Below are 22,689 nucleotides of genomic sequence, written 5' to 3' on the forward strand. Positions count from 1 at the left end.
AGAAAAGTGGAAAAAGTTTTTTTTTTTCTTCTCTCTACTTGTCCTTGGCCGATTGGGCTACATTACACCAAACGCATGGGGAGGATTACAATCAGCCCAGTGGTAACTGGCATCTGCTACTTAAGAGACTGCAGAAGCGCCATGGCAGAACAGAGCCCTTTTTCTACCCAAACATTTAGGTGCAAGGCTTCCCATGCTACCGAGGCGCTCTCTATATATTCTCGCCGCACTTAGGAGGGATGATGGCAGCAAGCCAGTCCTAGAAAGCTCCCTCTGTGGGACTGTACTGTTAAGTATAGCCAGAAAAGGTAACATACTGATTGGCTTGCCAGTGCCCAAATATTCCACTCAGGATGCTCATAAAAAATCATAAAGTGGTCATTTTGTTGAATTAAAGGAGAAACCTATGTTCATTTCTGATTCACTTAGCAGTAGTAGCAAGAGAGAGTCCCTGTTAACTTTGTAAATCTATTGAAGAAACAATATTGTCAAAGAACTCCTAACATACTGCATAGTATAACAAATGAAGAAGTATTTGTACGTTATACGGCTAATGTCTATTGTATGATTCAAACTGGGACTAGCATACTGAGAGAACAAAATAAGTGTGATTCAACAACCTCATGCTCATTTTTTAAGGGAGTAGTTGCCTCAACCTATATCAATTTCGACAGGCCTCACTCAGAATGTACGGGATTTACTTAGAGTCACATGTGACTGAGAAATAACAACGGAATGAACACAAAAATTACTTCTCACTGTGAGGATAGCTTAGAGTTCCTAAGGGGAAATCGAAGTATGCCATAATAATGCCATTTCGGCTCAACAGCTGCGTTACTAAACTCAGCACACAAATTCATTGGCCATCACTTATCTTTCCCTTTGAATCAACATAGAGTCTATTACTGCACAGTTATAAAAAAAATCAAATGTATCAATGGTCGCGAAAATACAAAAAAAGTAGGGTTTTTTTTTTTTACATATTCTTGTAAAAACATTGACGTTCTATCAATGATAGTATTTCTTCAAATGATACTAGAACTTTAGCTTGTAATGATTCAAAGGGATACATTTTAAAAGAATTAAAGAAAGACCGGCCAAATAAAATAAAATGTTAATCGGAGCAGATTTGTATTGTGTCTAGCGCTACATGCTGTTGCATGGTCAAGCAATATGGCATTATATCAACAGATGTTCTATTTTGCAGACAATACTATATTCAAATAAATAAGCCACAGTTCAGTCATGGAAGAACGACAACGTTGCTTGTGCTGGCTAATTGAACATTATGTAATTGAAAAACAGAGTTTAGCAATTAAAACACTAGTGGCATGTGTGTTGCTTGTATGAAGGAAGACCGCGGCACATGCTTGAGATCAAGTGAAGTTCCACTACTCACACAGATCAAGCAATGTTCGGTGATACGTCCCGTATGGTTCAAACGTGACCTTGAGGAATGTTTTACTTCACTTTCCTGTCCAAGCAGTAATTTGATGGGAGGAGGAATTCACAGTTCAACATATCGACTGGTCATTAGGTTATCACTAACAATGCCAAACTGTTTGGGATATTCTTCCGAATGTCTTCTGTTGACTGGATAATTTTCTGTGACACCTAGTAGAATGAGCACTGGAGCATAAGAGCAAAACAAACAGGTAGTGGAGAGATGTGCGTGGGAAACTGAGAGCAGGCATTCATCGTGGTGAAACTCTATCCTAAAGAACTGGCACAGAAAATACAAACGAAAACTGTGCAGGTCCGCCAGCTGTTCAAAAAGGATGATTTTGTCCTAACATTGCCACAGACTTTTGCAATGAACAAGCACAAATACTTTGCAAATCATGCTTCACAATTCTGTAGGCTTGAGCAGGCAAGCTTAATCTTTTACCTCAGATGTATGCAAAGTAAATTGTTCAATGTTCAAGATAGCACGAAGACCAGGCAAATAAATTCTCATCAAATATATATAAATATATATATTAACGTAAAAAAAAAAATAAGATAGCAATATAATCTTTCAAGTGCATATCCAAATCGGCTCGTCCAATACACACTTATTCAGACACATGGTGAAGGGCTTCAGCAGGCTATACAAATCTGTTTAATGATGGCTTTTTCGTTCCTTCTCTCTTTTTAAAGGCTGCAACACAGGCCTCGCTTCCTTTACATTCAAATACATATGGGACTTTACATAAAATCAGACTTTTAAAAGGATCAAAACACTGACTGCAATAAATATTCGCTTCGACCCCCTTCATTGTGGTTTAGGGTGTCTGTGAAGAAAGTGAGGCAGAAAGGTCTCTGGGAGGCATCCTTGATTGCTTCTGCAACAATACATCTATCTGACAGTCGGCACTAACTGTGGGTCGAAACGTCCGACGATGAACTGCTGTTGCTATTTGTGGTTTGGGCCCTCTTTATGTACAAGTTCAATAATTTCATCTGAAAGAGAAAACACCATTGCTTTATAGTCTAGTCAAGTCAAGTCAAGAATGCTTTATTCGACAACTTAATGTCATAAAAGTAAACATATCATACAACAATGCATTTCATTAACACATTTAAAAAAAAAAAAATTCAAAGTTATCGACCAGGTAACCAAAGTTTAAAATACATACGACACAGAAACCTTTTATAAAATGCAAAGTGCAGATAAGCAAAACATAATCAAGTACCATTGCTTTATAGACTATTTAAACTTGAATTAGCAAAGAAAAAACACTGGGTATAAAGAACGTTTCAATGTGTTATATGCATTACAGGTAATATAAACCACATACCATGTCCAACGCTGTACAACAAACTGGTGATAGGAGACCCAATTTTCCCCATCAGCTATCACAGTTTCTACTAATCATGTAGCTAAAAGCATGGTCTAACAAGTTACTTACCTTCGGTAACACATTATCTGGTAGAGACATAGCCTAGCTGCAGATTCTTTAACTTTTGAATTCTCACCAGGTTTCAGACTGCCTGCTGTGACGACTATGGGAGTTGCGGGCTAAATTTTAGGAATATCGAGGTCGCTGTCGACGGAGGGCTCCGGGCGCCAGCTCCTCCGGGGGCGTCCCTGCAGCCGGAAGTGACACTGGGTGGCGTGAACGCACAACGCAAGACAGGTGCGGAGGCCTGGAACAAGCGAGGGCCGGAAAAAACATCAGAGCCATGTTGATCGCCCTGACGGCACTCTACGGCCTAGCACCCTGCCAAAAGAGACAAAAACAGCACCCGGGCGCGATCGGAGGAGTGGACATAGCTCGGAGAAGCCTCTTGCCGCTGCTGCAGAGCTGAGTCATCCAGACGGCATGCACTTGAGCGAGGCCCCCCGCGCTCGGCAGAATTGAATTCACGCGAGCGCCGTATCAGGTCAGGGGCCTAGGTGGGGGCTAATGGAGGAGCTGGACACTGGAGGCCCTACACAACCAGAGGGTCCGCCCCTGGGGTGAGTTCGAGCGACTGCTGTAGACTCTTGGGTAGTGCATAGCTGACTGTGGTCTGAGGCCCAGTGGTGTTCCCTGCAGGGACCTAGCGGACCCAGTGGCCCGTCTGGGAGAAGAGGGAAGGGGGAGGGCGGAGATCAAAACTACGTGACTGGAAGGAGTGTGCTGCTACAGTAGTAAATGGATCTGGGCCTGCTGTGTTAGGGAGGCCCAGTGACTCTGTAGTGCGATCGGCCCCTCACGCCTGGCAGTCAGATTGGGCAAGGCACTGGTGCAGAAGAGTATTGTGGGATCACCCTAAGCACTGGGAAGAGCGGAGATACCCCCCCCTGCACAGATCGAGCTGCTCACTGCGGAAGCGCCTAAAGATTGCCCAGCCCAGGACGGTTTGGTAACAGCAGTAAGGCGGTGGTCGTAGTGAGGTGGTTAACTTGTCGGGCGGACGGGGTGCCACTCGCCAAAACAGACAGGCCGAGTGGTATTATCCACTGCAGGTGGCGGGGAGTAACGAGAGCGTCCCCACAGTGAGTGGCGACCACTGAGACAGGCACACCTTGGCGTCTGGGCGCAGCAACCGTACGGTTGTGCAGGCCAAGTTGGACAAATTTGCTTGGCAAAAGCAACAGGGTGAGGAACAAGGAGAGTCGGCAGCCTAGAGTGACAGTACGGAACCCACAAACAAAGATATCCTGGAGGTCATCCTGACAGTAAGGACCTCCCTCGAGACCCGTATTGATACAGTTGCGACTGAGGTGGCTGATTCGCGAAGATATGAAAAAAATTGCAGAGCGTGTGGGCACAGTAGAGACCACTACCAAATAACTAGTTACGGATACTGCGCTCCTTAAAAGGCAGGTAACTGAGCTGCGCACTTCTCATGAGGCAATGGCGCTGTAACTGGACGACTACAAAGGCAGAATGCGGCGTAAAATTTTTCGCATTCTTGGCGTGCTGGAGTGCGCGGAAGGGCAGGCCGCCGATCTGTTCGTTGAGGACCTTGTTCTCAAGCATCTGCAACCACGTGGATTCTCCAAATGCTTTTCTATTGAACATGCTCATTGTTTTCCGGGGGGGCACCCAAAGGCTGCTCCTGGCCCGGGTGTTTAATTTTCGGGACTGCAATGTTATCCTGCAGACTGTGAGAGCGGCCCCCCGCTGAGCTTCGAGAACAGCAAAATCACGTTCTTCCCAGATATTACCTTGAGAGTGCAGAAACAATGCCACAGTTTTCTGGAGATAAAACGTGCTCTCAGGGACCAGGAGATTAAATATGCTATGATGTTCCCAGCAAAACTCAGAGTTGAAGCTAACGGTAAATTATGTTTTTTCACGAGGCCGGAGGATGCCTGGGACTGGCTTGAGGGCTGGCGCACTGCTGGACTGAAGTCACACAAGGTCCCCTCCGCAGCCGATGGAGCAGAAGTTTGGCGACACCAAAGACGTTCCCCTCCGTATTCTGACTCAGACTCTCAGAGCCGCCACAGGAGGACGCTGAATCAGTGGTCTGATTACGATTTGTTTGACAATTCCAGGACGAAGTGTGCCCTTATGGGCAATCTGACGGTAGGGCGATTGTTTTGCTCTACACTTGAACCTGGTTTGGAGCTTATATTTCAGCTGGTAGGGCCAGAAGTTTCGGGTGAATGTTAAGGAAAAGGCCGTAGGTTTATGAGCAGGCCTAGATTGTTCCTTGATTCATGTTAACCACGGGGGCGGTGGGGCCGGGGTGGAGTCTGTGTTGTATTTACAATTGTTTGTGGGGGTGGAGTTGCTCACGTTCCCTGAAGTTGTTTAAGGGTGGGCGACAGGCACTCTGCATGTTGGATGTGGCGGGCGGCACTACTCCCGTTGTGCAGGGAGGGGTGGGGAGTTCAACTGGAGTCGGGGGGGGGAGGGTGTGGAACTGTTGGAGGTTTTTTTGTTTTTTTGCATTGGGGAGAGATAATCTTTTGATTGCTAATATCTCACTTGGCATTACTACGGTTGACATCGATACTGTGTTTCGCAACACTGTCATGCATTTTGATTGTTTTGGCTCCATTTTGAACGACAAATCTGGGGAGACAGGCAGGTATGACCGATTTACCTTAATAGTCGCACATTTGCTGTATTCTGATGGCGCCAGGACAGGGACTTAGAGTGTCCACTTGGAACGTAAACGGTCTGGGGGACAAAATTAAAAGGGGTATTTTACTGCAATATATTCACCGACATACACTTGACATAATATTGCTACAGGAGGCTCATTTGATAGGGAATTCATGTACACTCTGGGTTTACCACAGGCTCTAGAGGGGTTGGGGTACTCCTGCACAAGGGCTGTCCTTATGTGGTACAGAACACCTGGACAGACGTGCAGGGTAGATCTGCAGCAAGCACGGGTATCTGGAAAGGTAGGGTAATCTATGTGGTTTCAGTGTACGCGCCACCTGGACTGTAGCGCCTAACATTGCAAGACGTGGGGGCGTTGATGTTGGCCCTACCAGTAGGATCCCTTGTACTGGAGGGTGACTTTAATTTGACTATGGTCGGCCTATGTGACCGACTTCCGCCTAGACCTGACCCAGCACACGGCTCAACTCCAGGGATTCACAGATGCTCTGGGGGTGGTGGATGTATGGAGGTGGTCACACCCTCACCACACACATTACACACATCAGTCGGGTGTCCATGGCAGTCAATCACGGATCGATTATCTGTTTACTCATGCCCAAGATATAAACGATTTCACTGAATCCACAAATCTGGCACGAGGTATATCAGACCACTCCCCAGTTTTGACGGTCTTTAGAGTTCAACCCACTAGGCGTACCGATCCAATTATGATACAGCCGTGGGCACTAAAGATACCCCACGTTAAGGAAAGCCTCCGGCAATTACAGATTACTATTTCGACGAAAGGGCAGGGCACTGTCCTTGATGGAAGGCCACAGAACTGAGTGTAACAGGAGGGTGGTCGAACTGGAAAGGGACATTTTGCAAATGGAGGGGGCCCTCTCCCAGGATCCTAATCCCGACACTCAACACAGGATCAAAATAAAAAGACAGGACTATAGGCAACTTCTGCTGGAGGAGGCTTCTATGCGCTCCCTAGCCATGCGTCATCAGATTTACGAACAGGGCGAGCATACGGGTAAACTCCTAGCGTGGCTGGAACGTAAGGAACAGGGAGCAAGATGGGTGCGAGCAATAACTGACCCTGGCGGCGTACTGATAACGGACCCCCAGGGGATCGCAGAAGCTTTTGTGTCCCGCAGACCTCACAAGCCTCAATGGCTACAGACCTCCTTGCCACCATAGATGTAGTGTGCCTCTCGCATCAGGATAGGGAGGTACTGGAAGCGGATTTCTCTGTGGATGAGGTCCAAAAAGCAATACTGGATGTTTGGTTGGGTAAAGCGATGGGTCCTAATGGACTACCTATCGAGCTTCTTAAACCAATCGCTACGAAGCTAGCGTCCCACTTGTTAAACTTATATAATGAATGCTATGACTCGGGCTGCTTCCAGCTGATATTCGCAACGCTGCCATTGTAGCTATCCACAAGTCCGGTAAGCCAGCGGAGGATTGCAAATCATACCGCCCTATCTCGCTGCTAACAATGGAAGCGAAAATTCTGGCCAAACTCCTGGCCAATCGTCTAGTCCTGTATCTTAATGATTTAATCCATCCAGATCAAACGGGCTTTATGCCTGGAAGAAATACGGCTAGAAATCTGTGACGTGTGCACGGGGTAATGGGGTGTCTAGACACTCTAGAGGAGGAAGCGATCTTGCTGTCACTTGATGCCACCATGGCATTCGATACTATCGAATGGGAGCATCTTTTTGCTGTCCTGGCTCGTATGGGGTTTGGACCCAAACTAATTGGATGGATCAGGCAATTATATAGGCAGCCCATTGCGCACATCACGGTTAACAATCATCGCTCCGCCTCTTTTCCACCTCCGTTGGGGCACGAGGCAAGGTTACACGCTGTCACCACTCCTCTTTGCCATGGTGTTGGAGACGCTGGCCGTTTGGATCAGGGGGGGATCCGGGCATAAGGGGCCTTAAATGGACCAGCGTACACGAGGACCAAATATCGCTCTACGCGGATGATATTTTGCTATATCTGGCCTCTCCAGCACGCTCGCTACGACAGGTGCTACACATCTTTCACATCTTTGGCACGCATTCGGGGTATCAGATAAATTGGTCCAAATCCCAGATGTACGCACTTTGGGGGGAACCCCCATATAGCCCTAGAGGTTATGACAGCACAAGGTTTTCGATATCTGGGCATTTTTATCATCTCCGATGTTAATCTTTTTTATGAGCGGAATCCGAAGGTGCCCCTGCAGCGCTTGAAGTCGGATGTTACGCATTGGAGGTCATTGCCCCTTACTCTTTTGGGATGCACCTCCGGTTAAAATGCTTGCCCTCCCGCGCTTTCTTTACGCTTTGGAAAATGCTCCTAATCCTGTCCCTGATTACTATTTTTCTCAAATTGAGGAGGTGGTGCGGGGGTTGCTGTGGGAGTGTCGACCTCCACGGATTGCCATAAATAAACTCACCATGGGGTGGTATGACGAAGGTATAGGGCTTCCGGATCTGCGCCTCTACTATCAGGCATCGCAGCTGAAGGCCATTAACAGATGGGTGTTTGGACCACACGATGATCCTAATTTCAGAACGGATCATTGGCTTATGGGGAGGGGGGGTTACAACAGGGTACTTTATACGAATCACCGGAAGTTACAGTTTACTGGCCCCACGGCTCGTACGGTGGAAGTGTGGCACGGACTCCAGCGTAAGCTGGGGTGGCATAACCGTCTAACTAAGGCGACTCCATTGTGGGAACCGGATATATTGGGTCGCCTCAGCAAATGTCCAGGATTTGATAAATGGGACATGATCGGCATCTCCAGGGTAGGAGATATGTGGGTGAAAAGGAAAAAGGCCACATTTGCTGATCTTCAAGCTAAATACCACCCTGCACCATAGGAGACTTTTAGGTATGTCCAAATTAGCCATGCTATTGACTCGGCCCTCCCTAGGGGTACCCCCTTCCGTATTCCCCCCGCTGGAGGACCGACTATTGTTAGATCCAATGGACCGTAAAGCCATCTCCCTAACATATAAAAAATTAGTGAATAACCAAGCTGACCCAATGTTGAAACTACGGTCGAGCTGGTAACATGATCTGGGGGAGATTGAAGATGAGGACTGGAAAGAGGCGCTCGCTTCTCCCAGAAAAGTGGCGATTCCTATACGACTCCGACTGGTCCAGCTCAAAGTGCTCCACAGGGTCTATTTCGATGCCAAATTATTGTTTAGGTTGGGCAGGAGACCGGACCCTCTCTGCCTCCAATGATGTAACCAGACCGGCACATTCACACACATCATCTGGGACTGCCCTCACATACAACAGTATTGGACAGACGTCACCCGGCAACTAGCCAGGGCGTGAGGCAAACCTATCCAACCATCCCCCAAACTATGTCTCCTCAATATATGGGAGGCAACTGACCTCTCACAGGCGGAGCAATCGTGGGCCATGATGGGATGGGCCATAGCCAAACGCAATATTGCCCAAAAGTGGCGGTTGGACACGACGCCACAGGTAGGGGACTGGGCAAATGACATGGACTATGCCATGATTGCTGAAAAAACTGTGATATATGTACACTGTCTTGAACCGATGCCTTTTTGTTCTCAATAAAAACTGTTTAAAAAAAAAAAATTCTAGTAGATATCTGGGTCAAAACAGATCCAAATTACTACTGAAGTAGACATTTAGAGTAGGTGTAAAGAATAAGCATACTCTGTATGAAAGGTCTTCCATAGGTATAAGCAAGATGTTCTTATAAGAGATACTAAAAATCAAAAGTAATGCATACCAGCATACGAACTGCTTCCAAAGAAGTATGAGGCATAGGTAATTTTCCTAACCGGAAGAAACATTGCAAGCAAATAACCTCTTGATTAAGAAGCCCATCATTAGAGGAAAGGAAAAGCCTATGCAACAGGTATCCACGTACCACATAACCTGTCAAAGACAGCATTGAAACAATAATATCTGATAACCGCAGGAACACCAGATCAGGTGTCACCAACAGGCGGAACTTAAACCATCATGGCACTGCCATAACATGGCCAGCCATGCAAAAATCAAAAGATTAATATTCCCCATACAACCCTAATACAGGGACAAAATCAAATTAGTATATAATAAGAAAAAGATAAACTAAGATTGTTTCACCTAGTCTATCATGGAAACGCCGTAAAGCTGAGTCTGCCTGGGCACCAAAAAGATGGGTGCCATCAAAGGGAAGGGAGTGGCGGAGTCGGGGATACTCCACGGGGCTTAAAAGTATGGCAGTAGCGCGGAGACACCGCTGGCAAAAAGGCAAGCCCATCTGCGCCCGTCTGCGGCTGGATGGGGCCTGGGGCCAGCCAATATGCCCAAAAATGTACGTACTCATCCCAAGAACTTCGGTTTCTGGCCTCACAGGTTATACCGAAAATTGAACCAACAGTTAAATACAAATTAAAAAGGCTTGGCCTATTAAACTCTGAACCAGCTAAGGTACCCAGCAAACTCGTGCCTAAGACACCCCTCAAGAATTACGAATACACTACCTCCTTGGCACACGCTTCGGCACCTAAGGAGCTAAACATACTCTATCTAAACACACGCTCTATGGTCAAACACCAATTAGAAATGTTCAACCTACTAGACACCTAGGCCCTAGACATACTGCTACTGACAGAAACTTGGCTAACAACTGAATCTACTACAGACATACTAGCCGCACTACCTGAAAACTATTATTTTTACAGACTAACAGACTTTCTGGGAAAAGAGGGGGAGGGGTAGCAGCAGCTACAAAAAAACAACTTTCCTTCACTGCCATCTCCCCCCTAGGTGTCGCATCAGTTGATAGTCTACCTTTAAAAGTGGATTCTCCCACCTCCACATTGATGTGTGTACAGATCTATAGGCCTCCAATAGCAATGGGGGAATTTATAAAAGATCTAGCAAATTATCTTGCACCCCTGGCCATAGATTACGCAAACATTCTGTTAATAGGAGATCTGAACTACTGGGCAAATGTGGAAGAAGGAAGAAAGGGCTCAAAGGAACTTACAGACTTGCTGAAAAACCTGAATCTTGAAGGACACATACATGAGACCATACATATCAAAGGACATGCACTTGACTAGGTATGGTCCATCAATCTCAGTTTAGAAGCTAAAAATCAACCCATGCATTTGGTCAGATCACCATTTAATCAGCTTCACCCTAAGGGATCTTTGTTAGCCAAACCCCCAGATGGCCCAAAATTAATTACCAGAAACTGAAATCGCATTAATCTGTCCACCTTACACAATACCCTGGCATCTAACCTCCTGGCAGGAATAGATAACGTTGACAAGTCTGAGATAGCTATCACAAATTAGCAACTGAAGGCAAGTGACATATATGCCCCTCTACATAGTCAAGCCAGTAGCTTGCAGCGACACGAGGCTTCCAAGTGGTTCTCCTCTGAGCTGAAATTAGCAAAGCTAAGAACCCGCCAGGCTGAGCGGAATTGGCGGAAAACGTACTTTCCAGAAACAAGGGAAATATATATAAAATCCCCGACAGCCTACAAAGCAGCCATTGTAGACGCAAAGAAAGCCTTTTTCACCAACAAAGTCTTAAGCTGAGAAAAAGATATTTTCAATATAGTGAAGGAATTAGCAAACCCTGACCAAATCTTAATCACTTCTTTGTGAATAAAATAAACACAATTCAAGACTCCATTGCACCTAGTTCACAAGCCTGGATATTTCAACAGCAAGACAGCAATCCCTCCATGCTCTCTACCTTTTATGGTATAAATATAGAACGTCTCACAGAATTAACAAACAAGGTAAAATCAGGCTCACCTAAAGACCCCGGCCCCCGGCAATACAAAAATACATTTTTACCCTCTTTCCAGATAGTACTCTCGCCTTGCTCAACCTGTCACTGATGCAAGGTGTAGTCCCTCACGCTTTTAAAGAAGCAGTTATTATCCCGTTCCAAAAGAAAACTGGTATGGATCCCCTCCAGTTAGACAACTATAGACCCATATCGCTTCTCCCCTACCCTGCAAAAATCCTTGAGGCTCATATAGCCAAATTTCTTTGTGCCTTTATTGAAGAGACCAACTTACTAGACCCTTATCAAGCAGGTTTTTGGCCCTCTCATTCGACTGAATCAGTCATCTTAAGTGTTGTGGACGATCTGAAGGAATAAGCGGACAAGGGGCACACGTAAGCATTGGTCTTACTTGACCTGTCAACGGCATTCAATACCGTTATTCATGTGATACTGGCGGAAAGATTGGTGGCGGAAGATCTTAGAGGCACAGCTTCAAAATGGATGAAATCCTTTCTGAAAGATTGCACCTAATCAGTTAGGCTTGTACCCTACAGCTCTGCCATAGTCACCACAAACTGTGGGGTTCCTCAGGGCTCCTCCCTGTCCCCCCACCTTTTTAACCTTTATATTCACCCTCTGATTTACTCCTTCCAACAAGTGAAGATTAATATTTACAACTACACGGGCGATTTGCAACTGATTTTTTTAATTGAAGAGACACAGGACTCCAAGCTATTCTTCCAAAATACTATGTTATTCATCAAAGATTGGATGAATCACAACCACCTAAAACTGAACTCTGATAAAACAGAGATAGTCATTTCCAACAACAGACTATAGCACTGGACTCCAACACACTGGCCTAAAACATTAGGAACTCCACCCACCCCTAAGAGCGTTGTAAAGAGTCTAGGCATCCAAATAGCCGCTAATCTTTCCATGCAATCCCAGATAAGCATGGTTACGTTTTCCTGTCTCTATCAACTGAGAAATTTTAGAAAAATCTGAAGATTTTTCACCAAGGAGGACAGCACGTTAATCATGATGGCCATGATTTTATCTAGAATTGCCTATGCCAATGCCATTTACTTCGGCCTCCCCATCAACCTAACCTATAGGTTTCAGTTGATCCAAAATCAAGCTGCCAGGATCATCTTTCAGCAACCCAGGCACTGTCATACGAAGCCATTTTTTAAGGAGTTTCACTGGCTTCCTGTGGTACGAAATTTCAGATCGGCACAAATGAAGTTGCTGACAGTCCCCCGATTTAAGCGCAAAAGAATGGGCGGTTTGCGCTTCTGTAAGTTGGGCCCCCAACTTTGGAACTCCATGCAGATCAAAATCAGACAGACAACTGATTATATGAGTTTTGAAAAAAAACTGAAAACCTAGCTTCTCTCTTACGCCTACTGCTAGACACAACTTCTGTGGTGATTCTAAACTTAGCACCAAGAGGCCTGATGGTGTACGTGCGCTCTACAAATGTCCCATAACATAACAAAGGGCATACTGACCAAGGCATTCTGGACCGCTTCTGAAAAACCTGAGGTCCGTAACCAGGCACAAAGTCATAGCGCCACAGAGGATGCCATGGATTGCCCGACCTACGGAATCATTAGTATTCATGCCACATCTAATAATCAGCTTAGCTGCCTGTTGTCCATCCCTAATCAGCTGCTCAAGATTAGGTCGAAGACCATCCGTAACTGCTGGCAACATAGTCTGCAAGGAACCGCACAATGTGTGAGAAAAACACCCAAGAACACAATCAATGGTAGTGGACCTTAAGATAGAACTAGTTGAGGAATAAATATGTCTGCCACATGAATCTTGCCTCCTAAATTCTCTATCCAATTGAGCATTAGGCAGAGAAGCCATATTTTGAGAGGGTGACACAGCCTGTACCACCAGAGGTAGGATGTCTGAGGAGACAAGCTGGGTCTCCAGGAGCAGGCAGGTGCCTGCGAGATATAGCACAACCCACTGCAACCTCCATATCAGGCTTAGCCCAATTACCTAACAATATGTCGTACAGAGCCTCACTATATGGGCGAACAGGCTCCACCCCTTTCTGACCATGATAAAGTACATCAATCAGGGGATCAGGGGATATTTCCACCGTAAGGAGAGACAACTCCTAAACCAAAGCCCCCTCCTAAGAATATCTGAAAGGAGGAACTTGCCTCAGTAGCAAGGCTAGGAGGAGAAAGTAGCCTAGAAGCCGGAAACTACTCAGGTCCACTAGCCTCCCCAGGTGCAGGCAACCAACTCTCTTCCAAAAAAGGTAAAATGGCCTCAGGCATTGGCTGTAAAAGCGCCAAATTCCTGTGTGTCACCACGAGGCAGCAGGAAGGCAATAATTCCCATAGATGACTCCATAAAATCACACCCGACGTTGAGAAGGTTGAGCTTCGATGTTGATAGAGATGGAACGGCCTCGATCAAGGACATACACCAAAGGCGGAGACCCCAAAGGGTTGCGCACCAGAGTCAAAATGGAGCCGGTTGATGCCATCTCGCACCGACCCGACGACTCTGTAGGCCCAAATGCCACCGATGGCGAACCCACCGGCATTGCTCCACTTACCTCCTTGGGGCACTCCGAAGGGAGGTGGTTGCCCAAATATGAGATGTAGAGAGTTATAGTACTCCCTCATTTGGGCCATTGGTGTCCCGCCTCCCGGAAAGACAAGGAGACGCGGGGCAGAGTCATCTACGGCCTCCTCAACTGGCGAGTGGGAGGAGCCATTGTAGATGGAATCTCTGCGCAGCGAAGTCGGAGGGGTGCTTCGACTTCAAGCGCCTGCACTTACCTTGGGAAGTCGGAGGAGAGCGACGTCCTTGCGATCGGCTCTGGCTCCTAGAATGGCCCAGTGAACGAACCTCCAAATGGGAAGACGACAGAGGCCATGAAGTCTCTGAGGATCATGACAGACACGCAGCCAGGAGTTTTATACGGTGTTCCTTGAGCAGCTTCAGCTTCTGGCAGGAGGTGCAATCCTTAGAGTCGTGGTGTTTTCCCAAACACCATACACAAATAGAATGCAGGTGTGTAGCCGACATATGTCAAGCACAAGACCCACAAAGCTTAAAGCTTGATGATATAGGAAAAAGGCACACTGTTCCTAACCAACAAAAACTGTCGAAGTAGGCCATCAAAAACAGCCCGAGGAACCGCTTATCTGGATCTGTGTTGCAGCGCGGAAAAGAAGAAACTTACGCCCGTGCACCAGAGGGGACTTATATGACTCCACTGACATCACAGAGTCAACATCATTAGGAGTAGTATGATGCTGTGCCCTGGCACACAGAGGTACTGCTGAAAAATGTTTGGATCCAATCTGACGCCTGGGGAGGATTCAAAAGTTGAGGAATCTGCAGCTAGACGTCTCTATCAGATATCACCTTCACTTAACCCACAGATTAACTGGGGGCAAGCAGCTCGAGTGAAAATATCCAGAGAAGGAGTCGGGATGGGAGACCAATGAGCCATGGCTTGCCAAACCAAATGAGTGGGATGCTGATACCAGCAGGTAATGGCATCATTCCCGGTAATCTGATTGATCAAGCTACTAAAAGTTGAATGTTCTCAAACTGTTTTTTAAAAAAAAAATTATCTAAAAATGTGCCTTTTGGGCTAAAGTATAATAATCACACGATACAATGCTACGATAGCATGTACAACATACCAATGAAGGGACTCTAAGAAAGTTAAATCTATTGCAAGCACCCAACAGCAGTTCTCCTACTATAACAAAAGGAGGAACCCAGCAGCTTCTTGGAAAAGGAAGAGTACTCTAATAAAATGATGTTGATGGTAGAGCTAAAAAAGAGCTAGTTACCTGCACAGTTACAGGTGATGTGTATCATGTTTGGAGCATAATCAATGAACCTCATGCGCCACACATTGAGACACAGTCTTCCAACCACACACAACAAACTGGGCAAGCTTCCCAAGATGACAAATATATACAATGAAAATGAAGATTCCCTGTTAAACCATACATAAAATTGTGCATTACAACGGATTTAAGAACAAATTTCCAAATATGATTTTCTGCATGCTGCTGGTAAATGAACCCAATGGAACTGGATAGAAGGCCCGTTTTCAAGGGGTGCTACAAATATAGAGTACTTCCTCTTAAGGACGGCTCCTCTGCTAAGGCAGAGGAGCGCCGCCACACAGCTCTGTGAGCAGTTTAAAAAATAAAAATAAAATGATAATAACCAACATTATTTTCATTTTATTTTTCCGTGGCTTAGCTGATTAGGGGTGAGGTGGGGCTGGCTCTAGCAGGAATAGGAGAGGAGTGGTAGGCAGTCACTTAAGTGTGCAGGACTGTTTGTCCGGCCCCCTCGGGCCGCCCAAACAGTCATGCGAACTTTGCATGTTCTTCAACCAGGCTGTACTACAGCCTGAGTAAAGAACTAGATTGGCTAGGGGAGTCTGGAAGCCTGGGTGCTTCCTGTTCCTGCCCCTGGAAGTGGGCAAAGAGGACCGAGAGGTGGCAGCCGGCCTGTAGGTAAGTGCTTTTTTGAATTTATTTTCTTTTGTTTACCTCCTTCCCCACCCCGCCTGCCTTATCCCCTTTATGTTGCGGCCACCACTGCTTTCTCTGGAAATGTTAAAGAGGACTGCCATGCACAAATATTAAATCTTCTCTATTTCTTAGTGCAATTGGATACCGTAGTAGGCAAAGATGCCTCCTACAAACTTTACAAACAAAACTCAGTTAGATTTAAATGACCATACTGGTGGATGTCATGGGCCACGCTGTAAAACTGAGGAAGGACAAATAGTTGTGGAAAAGTCTCCAATTGCTCCTGGAAAAAAAGGTCAAGCCTGCAATGAAGTTTGATGGGAGAGCTTATAGATAGCTGTAATATATTGGGGCATCTGCGTTGCCTAACTGGGAGTAATAATGATAATCATAGACTCCATATGCTAGTATTACTTCAATGAGAAGCGTCCTTCAAACCGAAGCCGGAATCCTGGTGTGCCTGTACAGCGCCGGCAAAAAAATGAACGCGTCTTTAGTACGCATTCGTTCAGCACGCAAGTTGTTATAACAACTTGCCTTGGTGGGGAAGCATTGGTGGAATGATGTTGAATTAAAAGTCCAACGCCTTCCCTGCTGTTGCACATACTGGAGTTGGAATAGTTAATTAACATATTCCAAAATCCAGCGTCCCCCTGAGGCAAGTTGTTATAACGACTTGCGTGCTGAAGGAATGTATGCTAAAGACTCATTCCTTATACTGACGGTGCTGTGAAGGCACATCGTGATTCCGGCTTGCGGAATACCGTCACACATTCTACCTCAATATGAATGAGATAAGAAGAAAGGTGAAAAAACAGGTTTCCTTGCACAAGCCTATCAACAGTGCAATCCTCAAGAATGATGGATTTGGGTACTTATCTAAACATATCCATGAGAAAAGTATTACTGAAGGTAAGTAACTTGTAGTTCTGATGGATACTTCTAACTGCCCATCCCATGTACATGACTGTCGAGGCAATAGTGTTTAATGAAAGTGTGCACTGATGGTCACATAGCAGCCTGACAGATATTCAGGACAGGCACTCCACAAGACAATGTATTAGTAGCAGTCTGAGCTCTGGTGCAATGAGCACTCACACTTTCTGGAGGCTGATTCTTAGCAAATGCAGAGCAGAGCATAAGAATGAGGACTATTCCTCGTGATAGGGTCTGCTTCTGCACCACTTTTCCTTTCTTGGCTCCAGAGAACCAGACCAAGAGCTCATCATCCACCTGATGGTCCTTGGTACATTCGATGTAAAAGCTTATGCTCTTTTTGAGGTTGTATCAACGGAATCTCTCCTTTTCTCTCGAAGGATGAGGTAAAGTGAAGAATGTCAGAAGAGTGATACATTATCTGACATGAAATGCATCACTACCCTCTGCAAGAACGCAGCTGAGGTTTTAAATGCAGGTTTGTCCAGAAAAAAGGTTGTATAAAGTAGCTGGGAGCAAGAAGACCTGAAGATCCCTCACGGGATGTGCTGATGTTATCATAAAATGTGAGACAAGGTCAAGAGGCGAAATGGACACTGGGTACTGGCTCAAAAGGGGTGCACATTAGGAAAGTGCAGACCAGATTTGAGCCCCACTGTGAAATCACAATGGGCTCTGGCAGAAACATATGTTGTAAACCCTTAAGATCTTCAGAACTTGAGCAGGAAAGACAGCAGTAGGAAACCATATAAGAGTCCTGTGCTCCACTGTAGGCTGAATGTGTCTCAGACAGAACTTTCTTGGGAACTCCGATGCAAAAAAGTGTGGACACTGCATAATCTCTGTGGTGGCGAAGAGGTCAAGTCAGGGCTCTTTCCATCACTGGAAAACACCATGCACCACCTCCGGATCTAGTTGGCATTCGTGATCCACTAGATGTCACCTGCCAAGTTTGTACACCCTGGCGTTCAAAGACTCTGCCAGATGGTTCACGATCATGGAAATGCCCTGATAACCGAAGCAGGTCCAGAGACCTGCTTGGGTTATCAGGGCATTTCTTGGCAGAGGAACCATGAACACACACTGCTGGTTGCAGTAACATATGTAAGTGGTGTTGTCCATGAGAACCAGCATCAGTCTCACTTAGATAGCTGGCAAGAAGTCCTTCAACGTCAAGCAACTCACCAGGAACTTTGGCAAATTATTATTGACCAGAGTTCTCTGATCTCCACCTCTCCCAGATGACCTCTATAGCCCAGTCGTGAAGCATCCATCACCACCATCTACTCTGTGGGGAAGGAGGATGGGGGATGTCTGCCGCTGGCCCTACTGCGGTCAACCACCCACATCTGCAGACCTTTTACAGTTTCCTCAGAAACCTCGGTGGAATCTTACAAGATACAGTGGTGCTGGGCCCAAAGAGACTTCAGATCCACTGCAGCGCTGGTATATTCCATCTGCCATGGCCAGTGAGCAGGATGCAGAAGCCCAGTAGACCAAGGATCCTCAGAGCTATCCTCACTGAGACCCAGGACAGAGGCTAAAATATCGGATCATAACCTGAATGTCCTGGACTTGTTGATCAGGAGCAAAGGCCCATAAGCACACGTATCCAGGAAGGCTCCAAAGAAATTGACCCTCTGGGGAGTCAGGTGTAGCATCTGTGGGCTTGCAGTTTAAGGATATGAAAATAGGTGCACCGCAGGTTCACCACCACCATGCAGTGTCTTGGATTCAGGACAGGCTTTTTTTCCTAGCCAATCCAATCTGCAGCTTTCCCTATCTAAAGAGTTGTCATGCCGTGACTGTTCAAGAACTTCAGCCACCACTAAAGCATTGGCAGGGGACAGCACATATTCACTGGATCCCAAGCAGGTACTCTGGTACTTCCTTTCAATTCTTGTGGAGATCGGTTTAGCAGAAGCTGACAATAAGAAAACGGGATTGAGCAGAGCCTGTAAATGAATAGCTATCGTGATAAACCCCACTGGTGCAGAAAGCCGTCCAATGGCTTCAAAAAGGAAACATTCTTAAAGGCTGTGCAAGAATTTGAATCCCCCTTACTGCTATGGTTTTAAGATCCAAAAAGGAGTGCAGTCAACACAAAGAAAATGGATTGCTTTTTGGGCTCCATCACAATCCTGCCTGCTGTCATCTTATGCAGGGTCTTATACTCTTGGAGGAACATCCTCTTTTGTGACTACAATGTGTGAGAAAGTGCCATCTTTCTTGCATGGTATGCCCCCACTTTTTGCTGAATTGCTGATGTACTTTGACTGAGTTGCCCTGGCCCCCTGCCAATCAGGTGCCCAGGGCCTGTGTTCCTTCCCTAAAACTGCATGAAGCCTAAACCCAATTGGCATCTCTGGCCACATGTCAGCCCCTGGTAAAAGGTACCCTAGGTACCCAGGGCCCTGTGACCAGGGAAGGCCCCTAAGGCCTGCAGCACTAATTGTGCCACCCTTAGAGGCCCTGTACCCTGACACACACACACTGCCTTTGCAGGCTGAGTGTCTTGGTGCAGAACAAAACAGAGAGTCGACATGGCACACATCCCTGTGTGCCATGCCCACAAACACACTGCCTTGGCATACCTCAGTCACCCCTCTAGCTGGGTGCACTATGCCAGTGGTGAGGGTACAGGTGCATGAGCCCTGTACCCCTACAGTACCCAGGTCCATTCCTGGGCACTGTAAGTGCAGTGCTGCCGTTAAGTGTATATGGTGCTGGGAGGTCTTCATCAGGAACTCCACAGCACAATGATGGCTACACTGAAGACTGAGAAGTTTGGTATCAAACTTCTCAGCACATTAAACCCACACTGATGCCAGTGTGGGATTTAATGTAAGATCCACGACAGAGCGCAACTTAGAGTTGCCCCCTGAACTTAACCCACAATCCAAGTCCTGCCTGAGAAGCTGCCTAGGCTGCCACCCAGCTGACATGTTGCTGGACCCTGAGTAGAGAGCCATCGCTCTCTTGGGCCTGCAACAATGCACGTCCTGGGCGAGGTGCTAGGTCTTCTCCCCCAGGATGGGCAGGGGGGTGCTTCAAAGGCATGCGGCCTTTGTGAGCCTCCCCAGACCACATGCTGTACTCAGCAACTGGTCCCCAACGGTTCTAGCCCCCCCCACTCTGGCGGGAAGACAGGCGGGAAACCCCAAGTGAGGAAAGGCGGTGTGCCAGCCTCTGCCAACCCCACCCCTCAGGTGGGGGAGGCGACGTGAAGCACATCTCCGGGCTCTTGCCATCTTGAAGATGGGGAGCCCTGCCAATCAGGACTAGGCTCCTGCCCCCCTCCCACTGGAGTGTGGCAGGATAGGGGGTGTACCAACCCCAGGGAAGAGACCCATTGGTCCCTACCCTTTACCTACCTGTAATGCCCCTAAATTTGGTATTTAGGGGCACCCTGAACCTTCCTTCCTCAGATCCCGAATCCGAAACAAGCAAGAAGAACAAGAAGAAAGAAGACATGCTGTGCAGCTGCTAACAAGAGGAAGACACCAACTGACTTGGCCCCAGCCCCACAGGCCTGTCGACCCTCGAACCTGCTCCTGCCAAACCCCGGCGTCTCCAGTGGTCAGCAACCTCGAAAACCCCGGAGGACCTGACTGCCTTGTGACTCTAAAAGACTGGGACTCCCACGAGCAGTGGCTCTGCTCAAAGCAAGTAACAAAACCCTGCTGCCAGCCAGGAACCGCGACTCCTGCACACTCTGCACCCGCTGAGTCCGGCCTGTGACTGAGTGGACAAAGACCACGAGGACATCCCCCCGGCGACTGTGACCCAGAATCCAGCACCCAAGGACCCTCATCGACGCTCCGGACGACGCCTGCAGCTCAGAACCAGGGACCCCTCCAACCGCGACCAGCAGAGGGTAAGATCTTCCGCCGTCAAAAGGCACCCCGGCACCCGGCCGCCTGCGGCCCCCTGTGCCCAACTCCTGGGTGCCTACCTATCCTACAGCTTCCCAACTTCCTCTCGAAGTGGTGGTCGCACCTGAAGAATCTTCGTCCCCGAGCTTGCAGCCTGTGTTCATCTGGTAGCTTCTCCACTGAAATCCATTGAGCGCCCGAAGGCTCAAAAGCACCCAGCCGCCCAAGTGCCCCTGGGAGTGCAACCTCTATCCTATTTTTCTTCCCCACTTGCCCTGAGTGAGTGACCAGGAGCCCAGCTCCCACAGCCGCGTGGCCTGCCTGCTAGCAGCCACCAACCAAAGGCCCCCTGCCTGCCATAGGCTATCATTGGGCCTAACTCTCTCTGCACCCGGATGCCCCTGTGCCGCTGAGGGTGTAACAACTGTACCTACCTGACCCTGGGAGACCCCGGAGTCTATGCCCAGAACCTTAACTCTGCCAGTCGAGTACTTACCTGAAAGCCGATAACCTACATTTTCTCCATAGGGTAACACTGACTGGTTTCACTTGGAAATTCTTCTAAGTGTCGAGTTTTGAAACTTTAAAATGTTCACTAAAAATCAGCCGAACAACGAAAACGAAATTACTCACCTGTTATCAGGAGAGATCCAAGTGCTGGATCTTGGTGCCCAGCACTGACTCTGAAAAGTAATCCCAACTGTACTTACCGATAACTTGATTTTCCTCCATAGGATAACATTGCCTGTTTTTTGCCAGAAATTCTTCTAAAGTGTCGATTTTTGAAACATACAAATATTCCTTAAAAATCGCCTGTGTACCAAAAACGATTTCTTTCAACTGTTTACAGGAAATGCACCAGGGTTGAATCCAGGATCCAACTGTGAGTAAGAAAATCATACGCAAAGTAATTGAAATTGCATTTACTTAAAAACTCCCATTGAGCCCAATGTTATAATTGTGTTTGAATTGTGTTGCCTATTGCAACAACTAACTATTGCATTTAAAAGTATATTGCTTATTGAAAGTATACAACTACAGCATTTTATTCTGAGAAAGTATTTTGATACCTATTGTTGGTTCTAAAATAAAACAAGTATATATTTTTATATACAAAACAATTGGCCTAGAGTTCAGTTATTGAGTGTGTGAGACCATTTGCTGACTGAGTGTGTACAACAAATGCCTTACACTGTCCTCTGATACTACCTTACTGCTCGACAAGCTACCACTTTAGAGAGTAAGGTTATATGTAACTTTAGCCTCTGCCAAACCTCTGGGGACTGTGGACTCTGTGCACACTGAACCTTACTTTGGTGCAGTATATACAGAGCCACTTTCTTACACAATGCAATACGGACAACACTAACTAGGCCCTCTTTTTCATTCAACACGTCCTATTTCTGGAGAAGGGAAATATTGCATGCATTTAGAGAAAATGTCAAAGAATAGTGAGGCTAGCCATTACTACTACAGTAATCAAAGGACTGGTACAGATTTAGGTACCCTGCCTTCAGTTTTAAATATAATATCAGAATGACTGTTTATTCAAAAGGTAGAAACATGCCTCCCACAGTAGCGATTATTGAGTCATACCGAGGAAGGAAACGCGGCACTATTAGTATGATACAGTAATGGAGGGAAGAAGAGGAGGGAGAGACAGGTGATAGCTCCAAAAGTGGTCTATGCAAGTGACTAGTGTATGCTCACTCAAAAAGTCCCAACTATGTGCAAGCAAAATATCAAAGCTGGAAACAATGTCATGTACAGTAAAGATGAAGAAGGGAAATGGGTAGTCTGCAAATTTCTATATTTTTCTAAAATGAAATGTTCTTGGTAATTCAGTCGCATATGGAGAACACTTACCTGCCCACAACTGTCTCCCGACGGAAAACAAGAGACTGGCCATATTACTCTACAATACTAGGTTGCCAGCTTGCGAGCCACAAAAGACAGAACCAAACACGAGGATCATATGGTACAGCCTAGCTACAAGTGAGGAAA

The 22,689-nt window shown here is 46.6% G+C and overlaps 1 protein-coding gene across 2 annotated transcripts in view; it reads right to left on the reverse strand.

Annotated features, from left to right (window-relative positions):
- Positions 1–2,085: 2,085 nt before the first annotated feature.
- CLASP1 (cytoplasmic linker associated protein 1) overlaps positions 2,086–22,689 on the reverse strand; it is a 1,312,099-nt gene continuing 1,291,495 nt past the window's right edge. For both annotated transcript variants that reach the window (XM_085647275.1, XM_085647274.1), the window contains one exon: positions 2,086–2,442. In XM_085647275.1, the coding sequence (XP_085503401.1) occupies positions 2,356–2,442 (87 nt within the window). In that variant the 3' untranslated portion in view covers positions 2,086–2,355. The remainder of the gene's footprint in view (positions 2,443–22,689) is intronic.

The sequence above is a fragment of the Triturus cristatus genome, chromosome 3_2 (assembly GCF_964204655.1).
Source record: "Triturus cristatus chromosome 3_2, aTriCri1.1, whole genome shotgun sequence".
NCBI lineage: Eukaryota > Metazoa > Chordata > Amphibia > Caudata > Salamandridae > Triturus > Triturus cristatus.